The 21,906-nt window shown below is 41.6% G+C and overlaps 1 protein-coding gene across 5 annotated transcripts in view; it reads right to left on the bottom strand.

Moving 5' to 3' along the window:
• The window catches only part of itsn1 (intersectin 1 (SH3 domain protein)), a 60,245-nt gene that overhangs the window by 23,063 nt on the left and 15,276 nt on the right, over positions 1 to 21,906 (bottom strand). For 2 of the 5 annotated variants that reach the window (XM_053616139.1, XM_053616142.1), the window contains exons 2-22: positions 20,217 to 20,277; positions 19,987 to 20,082; positions 16,307 to 16,370; positions 15,855 to 16,015; positions 14,917 to 15,105; positions 14,670 to 14,748; positions 14,436 to 14,545; positions 14,041 to 14,104; positions 12,521 to 12,658; positions 12,115 to 12,227; positions 11,627 to 11,889; positions 10,772 to 10,921; positions 10,462 to 10,602; positions 10,051 to 10,138; positions 7,873 to 8,012; positions 4,800 to 4,835; positions 3,171 to 3,265; positions 2,802 to 3,016; positions 1,591 to 1,712; positions 657 to 961; positions 371 to 542 (exon numbers count right to left, since the gene is read on the bottom strand). In XM_053616139.1, the coding sequence (XP_053472114.1) occupies positions 371 to 542; positions 657 to 961; positions 1,591 to 1,712; positions 2,802 to 3,016; positions 3,171 to 3,265; positions 4,800 to 4,835; positions 7,873 to 8,012; positions 10,051 to 10,138; positions 10,462 to 10,602; positions 10,772 to 10,921; positions 11,627 to 11,889; positions 12,115 to 12,227; positions 12,521 to 12,658; positions 14,041 to 14,104; positions 14,436 to 14,545; positions 14,670 to 14,748; positions 14,917 to 15,105; positions 15,855 to 16,015; positions 16,307 to 16,370; positions 19,987 to 20,082; positions 20,217 to 20,244 (2,769 nt within the window). In that variant the 5' untranslated portion in view covers positions 20,245 to 20,277. The remainder of the gene's footprint in view (positions 1 to 370; positions 543 to 656; positions 962 to 1,590; positions 1,713 to 2,801; positions 3,017 to 3,170; positions 3,266 to 4,799; positions 4,836 to 7,872; positions 8,013 to 10,050; positions 10,139 to 10,461; positions 10,603 to 10,771; positions 10,922 to 11,626; positions 11,890 to 12,114; positions 12,228 to 12,520; positions 12,659 to 14,040; positions 14,105 to 14,435; positions 14,546 to 14,669; positions 14,749 to 14,916; positions 15,106 to 15,854; positions 16,016 to 16,306; positions 16,371 to 19,986; positions 20,083 to 20,216; positions 20,278 to 21,906) is intronic. The other 3 variants (XM_053616144.1, XM_053616143.1, XM_053616141.1) reach the window with 2 other exon arrangements.

Genomic DNA, 21,906 nt, shown 5'->3' with positions numbered 1-21,906 from the left:
TGTAAACTTACTACACAGGGTATGTAACCCTTTTATTGCGCAGACTCCAATTACATATTTATCTTTAAATAGAACACTAATGCGTGACTTTAAATAAATGTATAAATAAAATATCATAAAGGACATGAATTTATTTATTTAGACCCTTTTTTTTTTGCATCAAAGCAACACAGATCTTTTAGCTGTAGTTCAAGAAAGTTCAGGAAATGTGTTTCCATAGACTCAAGGCAAAAAATTTAATGTAGATCATAAGCAGGTTGTGCGCACAAGTAGGATTAAAAAGGCTGACGACACATATCCAGATGTAAAACTGCATACCAAAATAAAGCACAAGCAGGTGAACTGGTAAAAACTGAATGTCAAATCCCACCTGTCCGAGCACAGGTGAGGGGGAGGAGCCAGAGAGGGTGGCAGGAGTGAAGGCTGAGCGTTGTCGGCCTTGCCCTCCAGTTGGCACAGACAGAGAGGGCTGCGTCGGTTGGGTTGGCCACGCCTCCCAACCATCAGCGTCCTGCTTCTCCATCGCTGAGTTCGTCGGCCATCTATAGAACAACGTGGGAGGAATTATATACAATCACGCGCAACGCTAATGCAAAGTGATTCGTATTACTGATTCAATAATTTTTTGCAAAATGTCAACAGGAGTGCAAGCTCACGTAGTGCTAAAATCTGCCCAGTTACTAGAAGCAGATGATGAGGAGGAGGCAGCGGCTGGAGCGGCTGGAGCTGTAGGGGGCGGAGCCACCACAACTGTCTCTGTGGTGACCGGTTGCATGGCTGTGGGTGGGGTCGAGCTGGGGGTGGTGTGTGTACTCAGCTTGGAGGTGAAGGCGCTGGCTCTCAGATTGAGAGGGACTTCAGATTCTGGAATCTTCTCTGCATAGTTAGCAGGAAACCAGCCGGTCTTTCCTTTGATCTCTCCTCCTAACCATCCAGGTTCGCCCGTCTGAGATTCGTCCACCTGAGAGACAGGTTACAAAAATGCGACGGCTCATGACTTTGGTTCAGCTTTTTTTTTTTTGTTAAAACTTAAGTTGAACTGAACAGCAGCACACATGCACGCACAGTGCTTTCTGAATAAAATAATACATTCAAAACTTATAACACCACAACGATGACTAACAAACACGGCTACTCTGCCATGCAACTGATGAATAACTGATTGGGAAAATGTTTTAAAAGAAAACCCAGTTGTCTTTGTTGTTTATGTATGTAGAATTTTTTTTCTCTGGACAGAAATAATGAATTCTGCTTCATGGGGGGGGAAAAAAAGATGGAGGTGAAGGTTTGAGTTGAGGCGTGGCAGAGTACAAATAAAAAGATGGAAACTGGTGGAGAGGGGGAGCAGTTGACCAGGACTTACCCACTCCCCTTTCACCTTCACCAAGAGGGAGCACAGATATGAGAAAGAGGTCAAAGGTTAATAATCCCCATAAACACAGGTATGCTTTTACTTAATATATTTTTTTCCCCACCTATCCACAATGTAGTCACTTGTTTTTTTTCCCACCATCCTATTCCTTTAAAGTTATAGATTTGGCCTCCAAATAAAATAAACATTATTACAGTAAGCCGTCAAAAATGACTCACCATGACTATGTCTCCAGGCTGGATGCTGATCTCATCATGACTGCGGGCCTCGAAAGGGTAAAGTGCTCTGTAGTACACCACTCTTACCTTCTCCTGGTTAAAACCAGACATGGACACCTTATCTGAAACACACACAGAAAAAGGGTCATTTAGTGTAAAGATCCATGATTCGGTCATAGACTGTTTAATATTCATGGCCACGGTCTCCAACACAAATTCTCTGTTTCCTTCATCTCTCTATTCATCCGTTGAAGTCGACCTTCCACTGATTCACCCCTCCACTCTGTCCATCCATTCCAGCAGTCCATCTGCACGTCCCAACGTTCCTCTGACTACTTATCATCCCAACATTCCATCTATCTGACCATCCTTCCCAATATTTCATCCACTTAAACAATGCTTTCGTTCATCCAGCCATCCATTCATCTCACCGTCCCTCCACTCACCCATCACCTCAAACAAAGTGTGCACCCTTCTGTCCGTCCACCCTGAGATTCCAACCATCCATCATCCACATACTCCTTTCATCCATCCATATAATCCTTTCACATCCATCCATCCACATAATCCTTTCTTCCATCCATCCACATAATCCTTTCACATCCATCCACATACTCCTTTCATCCATCATCCACATACTCCTTTCATCCATCAATATAATCCTTTCACATTCATCCATCCACATAATCCTTTCATCCATCATCCACATAATCCTTTCATCCATCCATCCACTTAATCCTTTCATCTATCCATCCATCCACCCTCCCCCCAAAAGTAATTTATCATCCATCTGTCCATATCAACATTCCACTCATTTGATCAACATCTGTTCATCCATCAGTTAGGAAAATTACATTTCAAACACACAGCTTCAAAGCCTGCTCAGACTATAACATTTAATCCATCCTAGCATTCCATTCATTTATCCATCCATCCATCCATCCATCTATTCCAAAATCCATTCATCCTTCCATTTCAACATTCTATTCATTCATTTCTCAACATTCCTTTCATCCAACCATCCACCATATTCTATTTACTTGTTCATTTCAGAATTTAATTTCCAACAATATATTGTTCATCCACGCATCCCAACATTCCATTTATTTTCTCCTCTGACCCCTAATCCATCCAACCAATCTGTCTATTCATCCATCCCAACTTAATCTCAATCATTAACACACAATCTTTCCTTGCTCTGCTCCCCTCACCTCCTGTAGGCCAGGGTGACTGCCCCAGCTGTTTGTTTGGCTCTGGTTGCTGCAGAAACAGCTTGGACAATTTGTCCTGCACATCTCCTCTGGAGCTCTGGCTCTCTTCCTCTCCCAGGTGGCTGACCCAGGGCTCAGAGGCAGGCGGTGTGGGGTCCTTTGCTAACGTAGAGTCCCGCCAGGCAGGAGACACTCTGTCATTAGAAGCCAAAAGTCTGGAGGAGCAGAGCGTATTGACAGAGTCTGCTGTTAGCAACAGGTCTGAATACAGCGTCAAACATAACGCACACTTCTAAGGTTGGACATTTTAGTAAATTAGTGAGAACCTCACAAGTTTAGTAAGCCAAGCACACACACACACACACACACCTGCTCTCCTGCAGCTCTGCAGGTTTGGCATCCAGTGCAGGCTGCAACTCTTTTTGCTTTAGCCGCTGCTGCTTGTTGTGGATTTCCCTGAGCTCCTGCAAAATCATAATGATATAGTAAAGAGAGAGAGAGAGAGAGAGAGAGAGAGAGAGAGAGAGAGAGCGCAGGTAAAGTGGAGCACAAGGAGGCACTGGGAGGTTTCTTCTCTCTAACACAAACAAACAAATTTAACACATCTGCAACTGGACCCTGCAAGCACTGGTCATTCAAATCCCTTTAAATTATTCACACCCCCCTTCACCTGATATGTATTAGTGCTTTTTACACTATGGTTCATTCTCGGTTTCTGTCACAGCTCATGGTTTTTGCCAATCACAGTTATGTGCATAAGAATTTGAGGGAAGCAGATTATATCAGTCAAGACAAAGACACACTGATGGGCCTTTTGTCTGGTCGTAAGTTAAGTCAGTTGTGTCTTGTGTATATTTAGGTACACCACAAGACAAGAGCGTCTCTATGGTAACTACTTTAAAAAATGAGCTATTTAGCTATTTATCATGTGTGTGGTGGCCTGGGAAAACCCATGGGATGTCACTATGACTGAATTCAAGCAAACAATTTTTGTCCAAATTTGTTTTCTTTTTTTTCCCCCCGTCTATAACATACTTACATACTTTTACTTATATCCAATCATCAATCTTTCACCAAAACTGCAAGGAAAAGTCCTAACATTTTCCCAGAGTCTTGGTTGCACCTAGGGTAATTCTTTTATAAAAAAAAAAAAACTACTCTTAGCTACTACCTATTTAGCAGTTACGACCGTCTTAGCCAAGACCTTTTGGTGCAACCGCTCCCAAAATATTCTAGGTGACGTTTTAAATATGATCTTTTTTCAGCTTTTTTGAAATACTCCTGCATGCAGCATGGTACAGTGTAATCCTTGTAAACTATACTACATAACAGAGCTCCAGTAGAGTATACTCGGTTAATTAAAAATAATTCCATATATATGCAAACTCTCAGAAATAAAAGCACAGACACTAACAATGGTCACTGAGGTTAGAAAATAGAGTTTTCGATGTCAAACCAAGCATGCACACACGCGCACGCACACACACACACAGCCTGTGCCACAGAGAATGACTGGTTAGAACTCATGAACCAGATTTGTCATAAAAATTCATGCAGTAAATTTCACACACACACACTAGATTTAGCGTGACTTTTAAATTTGACTGTGTTGATCTACACCACTATAATTCGGCTGAAATATCCAGAGTGTTTATCTATATCCGTTTTTGTTGTTTATAGACAACATACATGATATTTTGTCCCCACAAAATGCTAGAACGTTTTTAAATAACCAAAGTAAAGTGGAACTATCAGTTCGCTGGCAGAATCAAAACAGCACTCTTAAAACCCCACGATCTGCAGCACTGCAACAGAATTGCAAACAGGAAATGAAGGGGCAAAAAAAAAAAAAAGAACCCCAAACAAACAAAGAACTAAAGCCAGTGACAACCAGGTTCATGCGTGAGGCCGCTGCAAACGTTAGTGGCATCCTAAAGTCTACGTGCAGCCGAGGTTGGGTGTTTTGAATAGGGCGGAGGACATTTTAGAGGACGCTACCTTCGACTCGGTTAGCCCACACTTCTCTGCACCTGTCTGAAAGTTTAAAAGAACAGGCACTAAATCCGTGTCCGTACAAAATGCACATTGTTAATATTAGAAAACATAAGATTTCAATTTGACATCCTAATAGAGTTTATTCCCTGTATGTGCATCATTCCCCATATATAATATAAACCATACCTACATACACTGTACTCCAAATGATTTGATATAAGGTGTAGCCTAAAGTTTTGTGTCTCACAACAATTTGTGTTGATTTAGATGGAGGTTTGGAATCTCTGTCTTATGGAAAGATCCACTTACAGCCAAGTCATAACCTCCTGGCAGAGGCAACCAGGTTTGGGGCTGATAATATCCAGTTGTTCAAGGGAAAATGTTTAACTATTGTGTGCAATTCTTCCCTACAATCATTTGTGCCCATTCAATTGGACATCATCAATAATTCTGGAGCTGACGGTATCTCAGTAAAGCCCACACACACATACACACAAACACAAAAAAAAAAGAAAGGCACAGCTTGTGCTTAGTGCTTTTTTCCAGAAATTTAGAGGGGGAGGTGCAAGAAGACACAAGAGAGGGGACCAGTGTGTGGGAAGTCTACGGTCAAAGTTTAGGGAGATGTTTATATTTCTACTAGAGGGAGAAACGGTTCAAACAGACTGGTAGAGCTGCAAGGCAGTCCTGCAGCACCTCGTCCATTAAGCCCCCTGACTGTAAGAGACACAAAGCTACCCAAAATAATCAAGGGTGAAGAGGTACGATATTAACATTTCTGTAATCTGGACAGTGAGTAAGGTCACTGATGATTATTCGTTTTAATCTAATATAAAGCGGTAAATCGGCTTGGTGAAGCTCGGCTAAGGCACCCCGGATGTGCTGATCTGTTGTGTTTTGGGTTATTGTGCGCCGTGGGCTTTCAATTTCACAGACCATCAGTGAAATTACTAGCTTAGTAGGGCTCATAGCAAGGAATGCTGTGACGATGCAGCACTGCAACCCCGTTCTGGACAGGGCAGCGGATAACACAGTGCGGTGAGTAAGGGGTGAGAGGTTGGGGTACAGTTTGGTGATGGTAGTTTTCAGGGTTGGGGTAGCAGCGGTTCTGGTTGTCTACCTGTCGCCCTCTTTGCTCCTGATGAAGTAGTTCCAGTCGAAGGCGCTCTATCCGGACAGTGTGGACCTGATAGAACAGGCCCAAGGACTGTACCACCATGGCAGGATAATAAGAGGGAGTCAGGGGTAGGGTGGGTGGCATAAGGCCAGGATGAGCATAGGATGAGGAGGAAGATGATGATAATGATGAAGAAGCAAGAAAGAATGAGCAACAGTGAAATAAAGTAAGAGGAAACATGAGGGTTCAGTTTTTCACCTTACTTGATCTTTCCTACTCTACGTTCACAGTAGGAAGTGACAAAAAGGATCATTCTCCATAGAAGTCAGTAAAAGGTAACAAATCACAGTGAGATTCTCAATTTTAGGCATAAACCAAATAATGGCAGTAAAATCACTTGCCGTGGGTAGATCTCAGAACAGCTAAAACCAGATATTCGGCATGCTTCATCAATGCCGAATGACAACGCTTAAAATACAGTACATGTCTCAGGTTTATAAAGAACTTTTTCCTCCTGACATCATAGACAGCATAGCTAAAGCAGAGTTATACACGATTAGATAGATTAAATACGTTTAATGATAACTATAATACAGCGTCCGAAACCATTTGGTTACTATAAATTTACTAAAACATCAAACAGTGCATGTTCACAGTAGGGTTGTCAAAAGTACTGGTACTTCGGTACCAAGTTGGTACTAAATAGAAAAAAAGGTTGACGGTACCAGATTTTCATAAGTACCGGTAGTACCGGGTAAACCCGGTACTGACGCGCTGCCTGACAGGTGGTCAGTAGGGAACTTTTCATGGGTACACCGTGCAACAAGAAGAGCCAAAGCAGCAGGACTTAATGGTCCTATTACCATTAAGTGTGTAAAAGTCGCGCCCCTAAAATTTACGTGTCGCTAGATTAACCGTGCTTTCAGGAAGAGCGGCTGCTTAACCGCAGTATTTATTCAAGCAATTCAAGTAGGTGAGTTTAAAAATGAAGTTAGCGGTTGTATTATGAATGTTGTAGCATGGTTTAATTCCAGTGTACTTTTGCAAGAATACATCCTCGTTTTTGCCTACTTAATGTTAGCATACGCGCGTTTAACATTAATACGCTCAGGAGTCCTTATTGACCCTTTAATGCTTTAACTTTTATTGGGGTGAAATAAATGGGAGGACATGATGGGGTTTACTAATTTTACATATCAGAGGCTTTTTGATGAGCGATATATATCTGAAATTTATGTGTTAGAAAATAATAGATGCGTGGCTAGCATATAGATGCGTGGCTAGTTTATGTCTTTAATATCAGTCAGTCAGAAAAACATTTCTACTCGTCTAGATAACTCCTAGTAGCTTTAATAATGAAATATTTGAAGTATACAGAATGGCATTTAAAAAAATAAGTTTTATATTCATGTTTAACTTTGGTAATAAAATGGTGTGCTGTTTAATTAGCATGTTTGTGTGTTTTGCTTTGGTACCGAAATTGGTACCGAGTACCATGGAATTTTACTGGTATTGGTACTGACTACGGAAATTTTGGTACCGTGACAACCCTAGTTCACAGTAAACACTACTAAATGGCGGCGAGAAAGAAAACGGGGCGACGTCTCTCGACTCGTCACCTTCTAGTGTGAACGCAGGGTTAGAGTCTGAACTCTGGCATGAGAAATGCAATACAGTTCTGAGCTGAATGTTTTTTTTTCTGTGGAGGCCTGGATTTCTAATAAACTAGTGATGAATTTCTCAAGTCAGAGTCCTGTCGAGACAATATCTCAACATGGTGCATATTACTCATCCCTCAGTCTCTCCCACACACACGTGCATTAACAAAGGAATACAGAATAAAGAATGTAACGATTACACCTAAACTAAACACCTAAACTCTGTTGTGTCTAATCTTCAAGTGTTTATCTCAACATTTATGTAAATGTGTGTGTGTGTGTGTGTGTGTGTGTTGCGTACCTTCAGCTGTGCATTAAATGAGTCTATCTCTAGCAGTTTGGAGCGCGTCTCTTTCTCCACGGCTTCCAGCTGCTCGCGGAGTTGCTGCCTCGTCGACTCCTTCATCTCCACGGCCTTCTGCAGGTTGGACAGAGAGTCCCCTAAAACACCCACACACACACACCACACACACACAGTTACAACAAACAGGGTTGGTACAAAGGATTCAGAATGAACTTGCAGGACTTTTCAAGCACTACTTTTGTTTTCAAGGACTATACAAGAGATGCCATTCAAGCATATTCTTTATAAATTCCAATATATATTTCTGTATTATAAATTCTTTATTTGAATATTTTGAGATACTGTATTTTTGATTTCCATGAGCTTTAAACCGTAACCATCAAGATTAAAACAAAAAGGTTTGAAATATTTTACTTTATGTATAATGAATCTACAATATATGAAAGTTCCACGTTTTTAATTAAATTACAGGAAAAAAAAAATTTCCTCGATATTACATTTTTTTGAGACGCACCTATGCGTATATATAAAAAAACACAACCAATTATGGCGTCTTTTCCAGCCATGCTGGAGTAAATTTGCATTTCCCAGGCATTGCTTCGTCTTCACCATAACGTCAATATACTCCATGTGAATGACCGAAGCATCACCAAAAAGTCTCTGGATGATGTCATGTGCATATTCGTTACATCGTCGTGTATTAGCATTCTGCCTAGTGTCAGCCCTTTACATCTGTTTACTTCTCTTCTACTCTCTGTGCTCACATACTGCATCTTAATACAGCCGAATTCCCAATAAAGCTGTTCTCATTTACATATGTTTCTGTTGTCAGACAACGGAACGAGTATGAAATACTGACTGAAACGCGACCCATTAAGTGACTACACGTTCTCCAAGCCGTTTCCAAGCTGCTGCTCTGCACTGCTAAAATCCTGATTTTATAACCGTGACGTCGCCTGACCAAATCACCAGACACACAAGTTAAAGGCAAAGGCTGTGCTGTGATTTTGCTGATATTTACATGTCAAACGGTCACTCGGACAGAAAGCTAGAAGTGACAGAATGTCTTTCTTATTCTGCTGTTGACGGTTTTACAATAATCACTTGCCAAATTCAAGTTGGTTCAATTTCGGGCACTATTTTTGGTGACAAAAAAAAAGCACTGATAATGAAACTACAGTCCTAGATGAATAATAAAACCTCACTTTCACCGCACTGTACGGTGAGGTCTTTTCCTCACTGCCTTTAGGCATAATGTTACACTCATGTTCAATTTGATCGTACTGTTTAAATTTAACATTACAGATCCTACTCGCGCTCCCACTGTTTATCACCGCGTCTACGCTGCGAGCGAGGAGCAACGCGGGCTCGTTACCAACACACCACTTACAGATCGCTCCTGTTATAACATACGAGAGAATTTACACTGCAAGCGCGTAAATACAGCATAATGACAATACACTTGATTTAAACTGAACCTTATAAGCAACTCGCACCAGTTTCCCCCCAACCCCTTGCACACAGTGGAACATTTTGGACAGAAACATAAATAAACATAAGTTTGTGCTCGTGCATCGCTGTCGTGCTTCCGCGCTACACGATCTCCGCTTTGGAAAAGTATAAATTTATATGTTTATGTCGCAGGTTACAATCTTCTTCGCTGTATTTAATATAAAATGCTCTCGTGCTTTAGTGGGTCGCACACTTTTTGTCCGCTGTCTCTTGACGATTACGTCTCCCTCTGATGGTGACGGAGGTCATGTTGGGTATAAAAGGTAACGCTGACGTAAACGGCAAACTGAAGAAATAGATTTTTGTTGACTCTGGGTATTCTGCTAAAGCTAGCGGCGTCACATTACGTGCGTAAAAAAGCGCTAGTGTTCCATTTGAGACGATACTACCCTTCTAAAACTCATACACTGGACACTAGTGCGTAGTGAAAGTGTGTAATTCGGGACACAATTTTGTTGGAACGGAAGTGACGCAAACGTGCCCCTTGCCGTTCTCAGACCGACTAATCGATAATGAGATTCATCGACAAACATAATCGATTGGTTGTTCTAGCTCTAGTCTTCTGTCTAATTGAAGTCATAGTTTCGACAGTTTGAACGTTTCAGGGTACAAGAGCAGATCCAGATGCCTGTGAGACACTTTAGAGGAATTAAATGATCTTACTATGTAGGCTGTTCTGCTGCACCTGCTTCAGTTGATCATTCAGACACTGCTTATCAGGAATCAGCCTTCCCAGCCACTGCTGAGACTCCTACACACAGACAGGGGGAGAAAACAGAAGAAAGGAAAAAAGGAAAAGGAAAAAAGAAAGAAAGAAAAAAAAAAGAAAGGAAACATGAATATCTGAATGAGAGTAGTTGAGGAAGGAGCATAAACAGCACGCAGAGATCGAAATCAATAGAACTGAAATTCTGAAGCCACAGTCTGGCAGCATGAGAGAAAAAAAAACACAACCATAAAAGTGCATTAATAACAGACACAAAACTAAAAGCGGATCAGTAACAACGGCGGCGCGGTGAAGGCCTGCGCTGTAGTGTGCACAGGAAAGCAGGAGGCCTGGGTGGAGCGAGGTACCTGTAGCTGCTGCTGCAGCGTGGTGATCTCAGCGATACGGAGCTCTCGCGTCTTATTAGTGCACTCAATCTCCTGCCTCTGAGTGGACAGACGGAAACGAATATCCTGCAACTTCCCTTCCAGCTGAGACTTCTTATCATTCTAAACAGAGAGAGAGAAAGAGAATGAAAAGATGAAAACATCATTCATCATCCCCTCAGATCCAAACCTTCAAAAGAATACAGAATAAGAATCAATTAACCCTTACACACACACCTTTAAATCAATTAAAGATGTATGTGTGTGTCTGTGTGTGTGTGTGTGAGATTACCAAAGCCTCCAGTTCAAACTCCAGGGTTTTCTTGCGCGCTTTGAGCAGGACAATGTTCTCCTGTTCCCGGTTCCTCTGGGTCAGTAGCTCTTGTCTGCGGTTCCTCTCCCACTCCAGCTGACGCTGCCGCTCCAGTTCCCGCTTGGCGGCCTACGCGTACAAAGACGAGTGCGTTGAGTACATTGATGTATTTTTTGATAATACCTGCTGTTTATCGAGTGCATCTCTATGGCCTGTATGAATACCACAGACTTGAAGTGAGTCTAAGAAAGTTTCCCCTGTTCTGAGAACACAACTGACGACTGGCTTACTCAAAACACTCTCACAGTAAATTCTAAGTCTGTGTGAGTCATTCTTTCAGGGATGTGGCTGTGACTACTGAAACAAGGACCTTAGGTGCAGTCTCACTGTGCGTGGATACATGTGAAAGTCGTGCAGTTGGAGACGCAGTTCTTTCCGACACCTCTTAAAAAAACATGCCGTAACTGTTACAGTAACGAAGGAAAGTATAGTGTAACAGTCAGCAGTTTAATAGTGGCACCAAGTTCTCAAATGAATACGTGATTTGCTATTGTTTTCTTGCGGTACGCCGCCATCTACTGTTTTAGCACTGTTCTTATAGAAGCAAACGAAGTCGTGTTCATTTTCAGCTTAATCAGGACCCAGAAGCATTAACATTACAGATTCATTTTTTTAATTTGTCTGAGAATTTCTTTAACCTGCTAAGAATAGGATCAGAAAAAAAAAGGAACAAGCATCACCCTAAAGCGAAAACTACCGTCACTTCGTCTTTTTCTACCAGACATACCTGCCTTCTGTCCCACTACCGTACACACAGTACCAACTACTGCTCACCTCTCTCCTCTCGATCTCCTTGCGCCGCTCCTCTTCACGCTGTCTCTCCAGCTCTCGCTGCTTTTCCAGCTGCTTCTCGAGCTCCTGTTGTCGACGGCGCTCCTGCTCCTGGCGTTCTCGCTCCTTCCGCTCCTGCTCCTCACGCTCGAGAGCAGCCAGGCGCTCCTGCTCCTTACGCTGCTGCTCCAGTAGGGCCTGTCGCCGCTTCTCCAACTCCAGGTTTCCCCGCTCAAAGTTCTCCCGCTTCTTGTCCTCAAAGGTGACTGTAGAAAACAGAGCGATGGGAAAGTGGTTAAGGGAGACCGTGGCGCTTTTACCTTCTAAACATATGTACAGATGCATCAATATGCATGACAAGCTGTCATGTCGATTCTGTCATCCAAACTCCGCCCATATTATGTTGATAACTTTTTATGCTATCATTGATACGTAACAGGAAATATTAGAGAAACGTGACCCTGTATGTGTTTGAAAGGACGGGTGCTGACCTGGAAGCTTTTTTTCTGCCTCTTTCTCTTCTTCTTCTGCAGACTCCTCCTGGACTCGCTGATCTGTAGCGTGTATGCTGGTTATACTGACACCGCTTCCTGAACGCACCCTCCTACCCATACACACACACACACACACATCAATTAAAATAACATAACATCACACGTCATAATAAATTAAACAATTACTTATTTTATAGCGTCGCACAACCTAGATATGAGAACACAATAACCTAAAAATTATCAACCAAGGAACCACTACAGATAGTGTTTTTTTTTTTTTTTTTAAATATACATTCTCAGATTTGAATTCAAGCCATATTGTATGTCTAAAGGAGCATAAACAATGTCTGATTTTGTTAGAAACAAATAAAATTATGTGTTTATTTCACATGGTGATTCTGACCTGAAAGTCGGGGGAAGAAGGTCCGGTGGGAGCAGAGGTGGGAGGGGCAGGCCAGACATGGCCATGTCAATCAAGTGCATGGCCAAAATAAACTCCTCAGCTGTGAGCTTTCCGTCCTGATCGATGTCTGATAGGTTCCTACAGCAACCGCACAGTCAGGGCACAAAATTAAGCGTTAAAAAAAAAAAAAAAAAAAAAAAGGTCATTTACATACAGTAATAATTAAGCATTTTGCCCTTTTTGTTTTAAAGCTGCAGTGTGCAATGTTACTGTTTAAAGTTAATGTAGCAGAATTATTAAATCAATAGAAGAAAAAAATTAAATAAACACACACACACAGATGTAAAAAGCTGCTGTGCTGACAGAGTTCTTGTAAAGCAGGAGTCTATCATAGAGAAACTGCAGAACAATCAGCATTTAGACTCAGGTAGAACACCATCATTTACACGTGCATCGCCTATTACCTGAGGACTTTGGCTAATGTTATATAATGGCACAGTGACTAAAAAAAAAGAAGGGGTGAGTATATACAAATCAGCAAGACGTGCCACTCTTGACTAAATTATCTTGTCACACAGTGGTTGTCTCTGGAAAAAAAAGGATTCATCAATTTTCCCCACAAGCTTTCAAGTGGTTTAATGTTCTTCAATACTTCTACAACCCTAAAAATGTCAACAGAATGCAATGATTTGCAAATCTCATAAACCCATATGTTATTCACAATAGAACATAGAAAACATATCAAATGTTTAAACTGAGGAAATGTCCCATTTTAAGGAAAAAATAAGGTAAGGAAATTTGAAATTCTTTTTGGAAAGCGTGGACGCCACGTCCTGTAAACTAAAGAGGACTAAAGAGGAGAGGGACAATCCAGCTTTTCATCAGTGCTCAGTTCAAAAGCCTGCATCTCTGATGGTATGGGGTGCATTAGTGCCTATGGAATGGGCAGCTTACACATCTGGAAAGGCACCATCAATGCTGAAAGGTACATAAAGGTTTTAGAGCAACATCTGCTTCTATCCAGATTCCATCCCATCTTTACTTCTGAGAGACTCTGCCTCGCTAAGATACTCTTTTTATACGCAATCATCTTACTGACCTGCTGCCAATTAACCTAACCAGTTTCAAAATGTTCCTCCAGCTGTTTCTTTTTAGTAACACTTACTTCTCCAGCCTTTTGTTGCCCCGTCCCAACTTTTTTGAGACATGTTGCAGCCATCAAATTCAAAATGACCTTTTTTTTTTTTCCTTTCTTAAAATGGTACATTTACTCAGTTTAAACATTTGGTATGTTTTCTATTGTGAATAACATATGGGTTTATGAGATTTGCAAATCATTGCATTCTGTTTCTATTTACATTATACACAGCGTCCCAACTTTTTCGGAATCGAGGTCGTAGAATATAGATTCATTTAATGCTTCATAAAGTCAGCAGGAGTGTGCAGCACAACTGAAGTTACAAAATGGAATATAATGGATGTCTACTCTATATATAGTCCAAGTGTAACCCCCCCCTCACCAAATGGTAGCCAGCTGGGTCTGTGGTAAACTGGACTGCATGAGAATAGTCCTAGCCTGTGGTCCTGAGAAAAGGAGACAGAAAGAGAAAGAGAGAAATGAAACGAGAGCCCGACAATGCTGACTCTGGTGTCTTCAGGATCCTCCTCACTTCACTGACTCATCAGAAGGGTTGTAGTCAGAGCGGTTAACTTACACACACACACACACACACACACACACACACACAGCAAAGAGAATTTCACGTTTAGTTAACTGCACAGCGAGTCAATTAGGAAAACGCTAGAATGAAAAATCTTTGCATTCATTGCATCGTCTCACATCGACTCTTTCATAACATGGAATACCGGAGTGCTTGAATACTGGAATCCAAAAAACCCACTGGGCGCGTGGTACCTGTAAGATGGCCGCTCATCATCTTGTCATGGCTGTTGAAGAGTTGGCGATACTTTAGCCGTGACGACTGGGGCACGGCCCAATCGGTGGGTACAGGGGCCGCAGGAGCACTAAAAACAGAATGGCGGATTCAGAGGATGCTTGCAAATGTGTGTGTGTGTGTGTGGGTGTGTGTGTGTGTGTGTGTGTGTGTGTGTGGGTGGGTGCTCACCCACATGTTGAATGGAGGCTCACCTGGGTATCTCAAAAGACTGGCCTTTGGGAAGTTTGGCACTGGAGCGGTTGAAAGAAGAGGTTTTGTTGACAGCTGTGGCTGAGAGAAAAGTGGAAAGAGGAAAAAAAAGGGACATAAAACATAAGAGGAATACTTCATCCAAAAACATAAATAAAAATAAACAATACTGTAGCTAATAATGAATGGATGTTTGCAATGAACTAGCCAGCATGATAACTGGTAGAGTTTTCCACAGCAGCTTCTCACCTGGGTGTGAAAAGCCTGATATGGGCTGCATCATCGAAGGGGCTCCATTGGCCATAGGAGGTACAGGAGGAGTCACCGACGACACCAATGGAGGTGACATGCCCATCCCGGGTACCCCAGGAGGAAGAGGTGGGAGGGGCATGGGTGGCACTGCTGGTAAACCCGTCATGGGGCCCATACTGGGCATTCCTAAGAACAGCACAGAAGTCCGCATTCAAGTCTCGGCATAGAAGAATGATTGTTATTATCCCTACGAGGTGACACTTTGGATGCATGAAATAGTTTTTATACAGGTAAAATCTCATCGGTTATAATATTAACACATAACAACACTCTTTAAAGGAGTAGTATGTAATTTTGTGAGATGAGCTGCAATTCCAATGAAAACATCACCAAGCCTTCTCTTTCCCCACAACCAACCCCGGTCTTTCTATTCCAACTATACAGTCATGTGGGGAAAAAAGTACACACCATGGAAAATTTTTTTTTAACATATTTGGACAAGCAAACATTTGATCCTCTTTGAAACGGTGCTTGTCCAAATATGTAATAAATAAATAAATAAATAGAAAGAAAAAAAAACAAACCCACCCAACAATTTCCATGGGGTGTACTTATTTTTTTCACATGACTGTATACGGCACAAGAGTTGGTAAATTATTTTACTATTACAGGTCTTCGAACACTTTTCAAAAATACAACAGTTACCTTGTCTTAAAATAGTAGCCAAAAACCTCAAATACCCCTAGCGGTCCTCTCATCGACATTAAACCACACAAGGAAGCGTGTTTCGCCTGGAAAATGTGCTACGTGTCAAAGAGTAGGAACGTTTTGAATACTGCACCACGTATAAATCATGCATCGAGTATCGCAAGTCATTAAGCTAAATTATTCATCTGTTAAGATGGTAATGACTCATCTCTTTAGTATGCTGTTACCGAAAGGAGCTGGAGGAGGTAAAGAGAGAGGCGGCTGCTTCATGGAAGGGGGCAAGCTCGGGGGCAGCGGGTGACCCTGCAGCTTCAGCTTGATTAGCTTCATGGCGATGGAGAACTCGTGCATATCCATCTTGCCATCGTTGTTCATGTCGGCCAGACCCCTGAGGTACAGAAAAGCATTTAGGAAAACTTGCTTATGGTTGCTTTCAATATTTATTGATCAATTAACTGTTAACATAAGTAATGAAGGAGACTGAAAACCCTATTAAGAAGTGTCAAGGTGAGAACTACAAAAACTATGTCAGAACTTTTATCCATTAAAACAACAGATGAATTAGAGGCTTTAAATGTGAAGGCGAGTATTACAGGCCAAAATGAGGACACACATAATATAGGACAATGACTGTATAGAAATAACGTAGTTTGAAAAGGTTGCCTGAACACACTCGTACCATATCTGGGCCAGAACAGGGGCAGGTAAGCCTGACTGCAGGAAAAAATTCTTGGCCTGGTCACCTACAAAGAAACAAAACGGAAAGCATTTATTACACAGAAAGCAAAACGCAACAAACACAGTAATCCAGAACATGGTACTAAGGTCAGAACAATATAAGCATGTGATTCAAACCTATAAAAAAAAAAAAAAACCCATGAAAGCTTTAAGCTAAAAAGTGCCATCGCAGCTTTTATGTGCAATTATGATGTGAAGTGTGGAGAGTTTTTATATACGCTGATATAAAAATGCCCTGCCCTTACAAGCAGGCGAGGAATCAAGCGATCCACCCAGCAGAGCTTGTGTAAGCAAGATGAAGATCAAAATGTAGCTAGGTAGGACGTATTACAGGTGATCTGCAGGCACGGCGACGTTAAAAGCAAAATTCGGCAGGAACGTTAACATTTTTTCCTCAGATGAATTAGTACGTTTCTTCGTACAGATAAAGTTACACTATACTGAGAAAATCCAAAGTTATCGGAAAATCAGAAAGTCATCGACACCGCTAGAGTGAACCTTTCACATGGAATATTCTCAAACATAGTAAACATAAGCTCATCTGAACCCAACAGTAATGTAAAACCAACAGTAAAAATGTTGGACTTTAAATATTAAGGCAATTTTATGTCTTGTACAATTTCTCAGGAATTTATGGACAAATCAGAGGGAAATGATGTTTCTGAAATTGTGTCTCGAGTTTCCGCTAGGAGATTTTGGTGCTGGGGAACGTGTCCGGGAATGAAGAACTTTACCGCTCAAACAGAAAAAAAATTATTCGCTGTTTTGCGCTGTTTGCATTGTAACGTTTTGGACTATTCATAGTATATGTGATTGTGGGGATGGGATCAGCCCGAGTTTACCTGTGTGTGTGTGTTTGTGCTTTCAGTGCCTCCCGTAACTAACGATAGAGAGAGAGAGAGAGAGAGAGAGAGAGAGAGAGAGAGAGAGAGAGAGAGAGAGAGAGAGCACGAGACGACCAGCACAAAGACGTGTGTGTGCGTGTGTGTGTTTGAATGATTTGAATAAAGCGAGTACACGTTACAGGAGCATGTGAAACAGTATCTGCGCAGACACATATCTTATTCAGGTGTGCAGTTGTGAACATACTCTGTCTAATTGAAGTCTGCTTTGTGTTAATAGTTTTACCGGACTACGTGTCCGACAGTTTTTGATTTTATCGAACGTTCAGAATTTTTAACGGTCAAAACCCCGGTATTTACCGTCTAGTGGAAGCTCTGCTGTGTTCAACTCATTCACCTGAAGTTAAAAAGTTACCTGTTGCACCACTTTATCTCGGAAATGTTCCGTTTTATATGCAGGCTGTGTTCATTGGGATCGTTGCGGACAAAAATGCTCGACTTTGCTGCGGCTTTTTTCTAAATTTCCGATGCGACTCGTAGAGCTTTTCGTGCATTTTATTGTGTAAAACTACTTGAATTGGCGAAATTGCAGTTGCACGAAATTGTTCTGCACGGTCTTTCACAGTGGTGTTTGTTGGTAAATGAGACCTTTCAGCTGTACTCATGTCCGACGCACGTGAATCGAAGACGTCACATGATGCGTCTTGCCCCAAATCTGCGGAAAATCTGCTGAAATTTTGAAACATTTCATTTCCTCCGAGTTTCCTGCTTTTGCGTTCATTTCTGCAATCTGTGATCCTCGTGGGACTGATTTAGGAATTAAAGACAACCGTGTGCGCACTTATAGTGAAATAATCGACGATGCGGTCGTGTAATGCAGAGTTACAGTTACTTATAACCTGTGTGTTTTATTCCTCTTATACCACAGCAACTTGCCAATGATTATGATTTGATTACTCACACGGCATACTTTTGAGTTACGTTTAAATGCGGTGCGTTCGGTCTGAAACCGGACACGACTTCCAAAAATACGAAATAATCGTCTCCTCACAGAAAAGTTCATCATGTCAATGATTGCACCTTTTTGTTGTTAAAAAAAAAACCCAAAAAAAACACAACACATTTTAAAATCTGTTTGTTATTTAAATTATTCTGCTCTCCAAGTCCCCGTGAATGAAGTTGCTATGGAAACAATAACGTATTAAAACAAGTGCACTAATATAAACCCTGTGATTTGCCTTGCATGTCAGCACTACTGTCCACGCAGTCCTAATGCGTTTTGGTCTGAGCAGGCAGAACAAAGCCACGTTTGCTTCTTCGAAGAGAGAGATTTTAAAATCAAGATGAATGAACTGGGTGTATAAGTATGAGCACACAGTCGCGACACACAGAGAGACAAACTCCGCATCCCACTCCAACAGGATATGTCCTCGACCTCCGTCTGTCTGCTCTTTCCCCACACAAGTGCACAGAGAGCGCCTTTATACGCTTCCAAAGCTAAAAACAGCCTCTCCCCCCTCTCTCGGCACGGCTGATTGTGGGCCGGCAGCCATACAGCTCCTCTCCAGCCAACACAAAGAAGATCTATCCTGCTCTGGGATCACCGTCAGGTCAACAACCTCTACTTCAGCTAGAATCTGCTCAGAAAGCAGCGCTTACTCCAACAGTCTATCACCATATAACGTCAGACTCATCATAATTACAGCACTGCATGTCTTTTAATTAAGAAAAAAATATCTTAATGATTTGGCAGTGAGCCAGTTATTGTAAGCGTGGAAGTGGTGACGACATAATTAGTGGAAGTGGAATTACAAATAATTAAATAATGCTAATAGCAGAAGTACAAACATAAGTTTATTCTTGAAGATTAAAAAGGAAAAAAAAACACAACATTTTATTTCAACTGTAATTAAAGCAGAGCAGTTCAAACCTGCCAAATTTTAAAGGAACTGTTTAGCAATTTTACAGCCATCAGCTGGCTGACAGGAGAATACAACAGCCATGAAAATAAATGAATGAATAAATAAATAAAAATGATAAACACCGCTCCCTCCCCTCAGATGACCCCGCCCTCGCTGCTGAAACTATATAACCTCTGGGTATGCATTTAAAATACTTCACATTACAAAGGGTAGGTTTTAGATTTTTTAAATTGTCACTGGAAACCTGCGATGTTTGTGCTGTATAACGGATTATTCATGAGCAGTAAATCGGATCCAATTCATTAATAAATGAATAAATTCAGTCAGGACAGTTCAGTCAGCAGCTCTTAGTCTCTTAAACTAGAAAGCTTGTCTTCGAGTACTCCGTCACAGTCCACTAGCACTACAGGAAAAAACATGGCCTCAGTTTGCATTGTGTTTTACATTTTACATATGCCAGGTGTGCACTGGTACTTAAAACACAAAAGCTGCACTGACCCAAGACCCTGTTTTAAAATGTCCAAGTCCAGTGGGTTAATAGGATTAGGCCAAATATAAACTGGTCCCAGATGAATATATAAGGGCTGTGTGTACTGATGAACAGGAAGCAGTGTGTTCTCGGGAGATTCATGGCCAGGATGTTCGTTTTTTATCATGAGCGGGAAAACCGATAAGTTTGCTAAAGGAACGAGCAGTGAAATGATGTTCAGGAAATACTTCAGGAGGAATTCTTTTGACGGCTTTAATAAATGGGCTTGGTTCGGATAAGGAGCGTTTCCTTTTAATACCAGCAACATCTTCAATCAATTTTGGGGACAAGAAAACTCGGTAGTGTGTGTATGTGAATAAGTACAGACCTGTGATGAAGCCAGCAGGTGTGGGGGTCAGGCTATGGAACTGTTGATCATGTTTGGCTCTCTCATCCGCAGAGATAACCCACGTGTCCAGCCCCCCTACCACACACACACGCACACACAGACTTTAGATGAACTTAAGGATGGATGCAACCGTACACACTCTTGCACACACACAAACACACACACAAACACACACACACACACTGTAGTGGGTGTGTAACGACACTCACCTCCAAAGGGCGTGGGAAACTGAGCCATGATTCAGTCAGTTAGCTGCACCCTGTAACGCTCCTGTAACACACACAACCAGAAATATTACTCTCTTCAATTCCATCCACTGCAGAGCCTCTCTCCCTCTCTCTCTCTCTCTCGCTCTCTCTCTCGCTCTCTCTCTCGCTCTCTCTCTCGCTCTCGCTCTCGCTCTCGCTCTCGCTCTCTCTCTCGCTCTCTCTCTCTCTGGTTTTTAGGCAGCGTTTTTACTTTTAGCCAGGACTCCATTTTCATTTCTTTGTGACTTATCCTGTAGGACGAAGGGACAAGGTGACTTTGGAGGAAATTACTGACTGCAAAATGAACACAAAACACACAAATCCAATCTCTTGCTATAATTGCCATTTACAGTACAGTAGTTAAACCTTTCACTCAATGCAATCTCTGTGTGTGTGCGAGAAATTTCTGAGTGTCTTTTAGTGTCCTTTTTCTATTCATCGCAGCTCAATTTAAAGAGCCACTAAAATGAAAACGTGTGTTCCGGAGCTTTCTGTACACGTCTCTGACACCGGTATGATATTATATCTAGAAAAAATATCCCATTTTAACGTTATGGTCTGATTAGTACAGAGTGAGTCATCAAAAATCTTAGTCTTGTATTCGTACAGTGAAATGCTCTTTAGAACGTATATGATTCGCTCCCATGGGTGGGTCTCGCTCTATAGTAGCAGCTCGTTAACATCAAGCGTGGCTCGGCGTTGAGTTTTCTATTCCCCTTTCCATCCAAACTGCTCCTTTTATACACTCCTTTAAAATACATCGTGCGTTTTTGTTTCAATTAGGTGGCAGATGTGGCATATGTCAAGCACTACTGGCTGTTGTGTAAGGTCAGTCCAGCAGTTCAGAGTGACTTCCTGTTTCAAAAAGAAATACATCAGCAAACAGAACTCAATCCTGGCTGTGGATCACGCCATGAAGACTTTAAACATTAACTCATACAGGCGTGACAACTGGGGCCCAAACATATTTCACATATAACAGAAAATATTTCACACACACACACACACACACACACACACACGTATATATATATAAACTGATAAAGATGCACCAATGTATCGGCTTATAAAGGCAATTTTTCATACCAATAGTTTAAAAACATCTGATGATTATATCCCGTCAATCAAAAGAAGGCGGGACAACAAGTCGTTTTCATGCTGTGTGTAAAGATGATGTCTCTTGTGTGGAATGACGACACAACTGCAGTTTGTAATCTCTAATTTCTGCACCGATGATAATTTTACCCCGGACGCTGCAGCAAAGCAGACACAGTGCGCATGTTGTTCGGCGTGCACGTTAACGTACGAGTGCTTTTGTATTTCTTTCAGAATTGTGGAATGAATTATTATTCATTTAAAAGAAGGTATAAAAGGCCGAACTATCGGTATCTGTATCGGCTGATATCACTCTGAATAATCGGTTATCGTATCGGCTGAGAAATTTAGTATCGGTGCGTGTCTAATAACTGATGTATTTGCATGATTTCTTAACTTCATCGTAATTAGAAATTCACCTGGACTACATGACGGTTAAGAGTCGGTCAGCACGCGCTCAGATGAGTTCGAATGCTTTAAGCAAAGAAAATGTTGGGCATGTGGACACCGGACAGCCGATTTGTACGAGGATTATATTGAAAATGTACCGTTATGG

The sequence above is a fragment of the Ictalurus furcatus genome, chromosome 26, assembly GCF_023375685.1.
Source record: "Ictalurus furcatus strain D&B chromosome 26, Billie_1.0, whole genome shotgun sequence".
Taxonomy (NCBI): domain Eukaryota; kingdom Metazoa; phylum Chordata; class Actinopteri; order Siluriformes; family Ictaluridae; genus Ictalurus; species Ictalurus furcatus.
The sequence above is the reverse complement of the archived record's forward strand: the minus strand, read 5'-3'. Positions and strand labels throughout refer to the sequence as shown.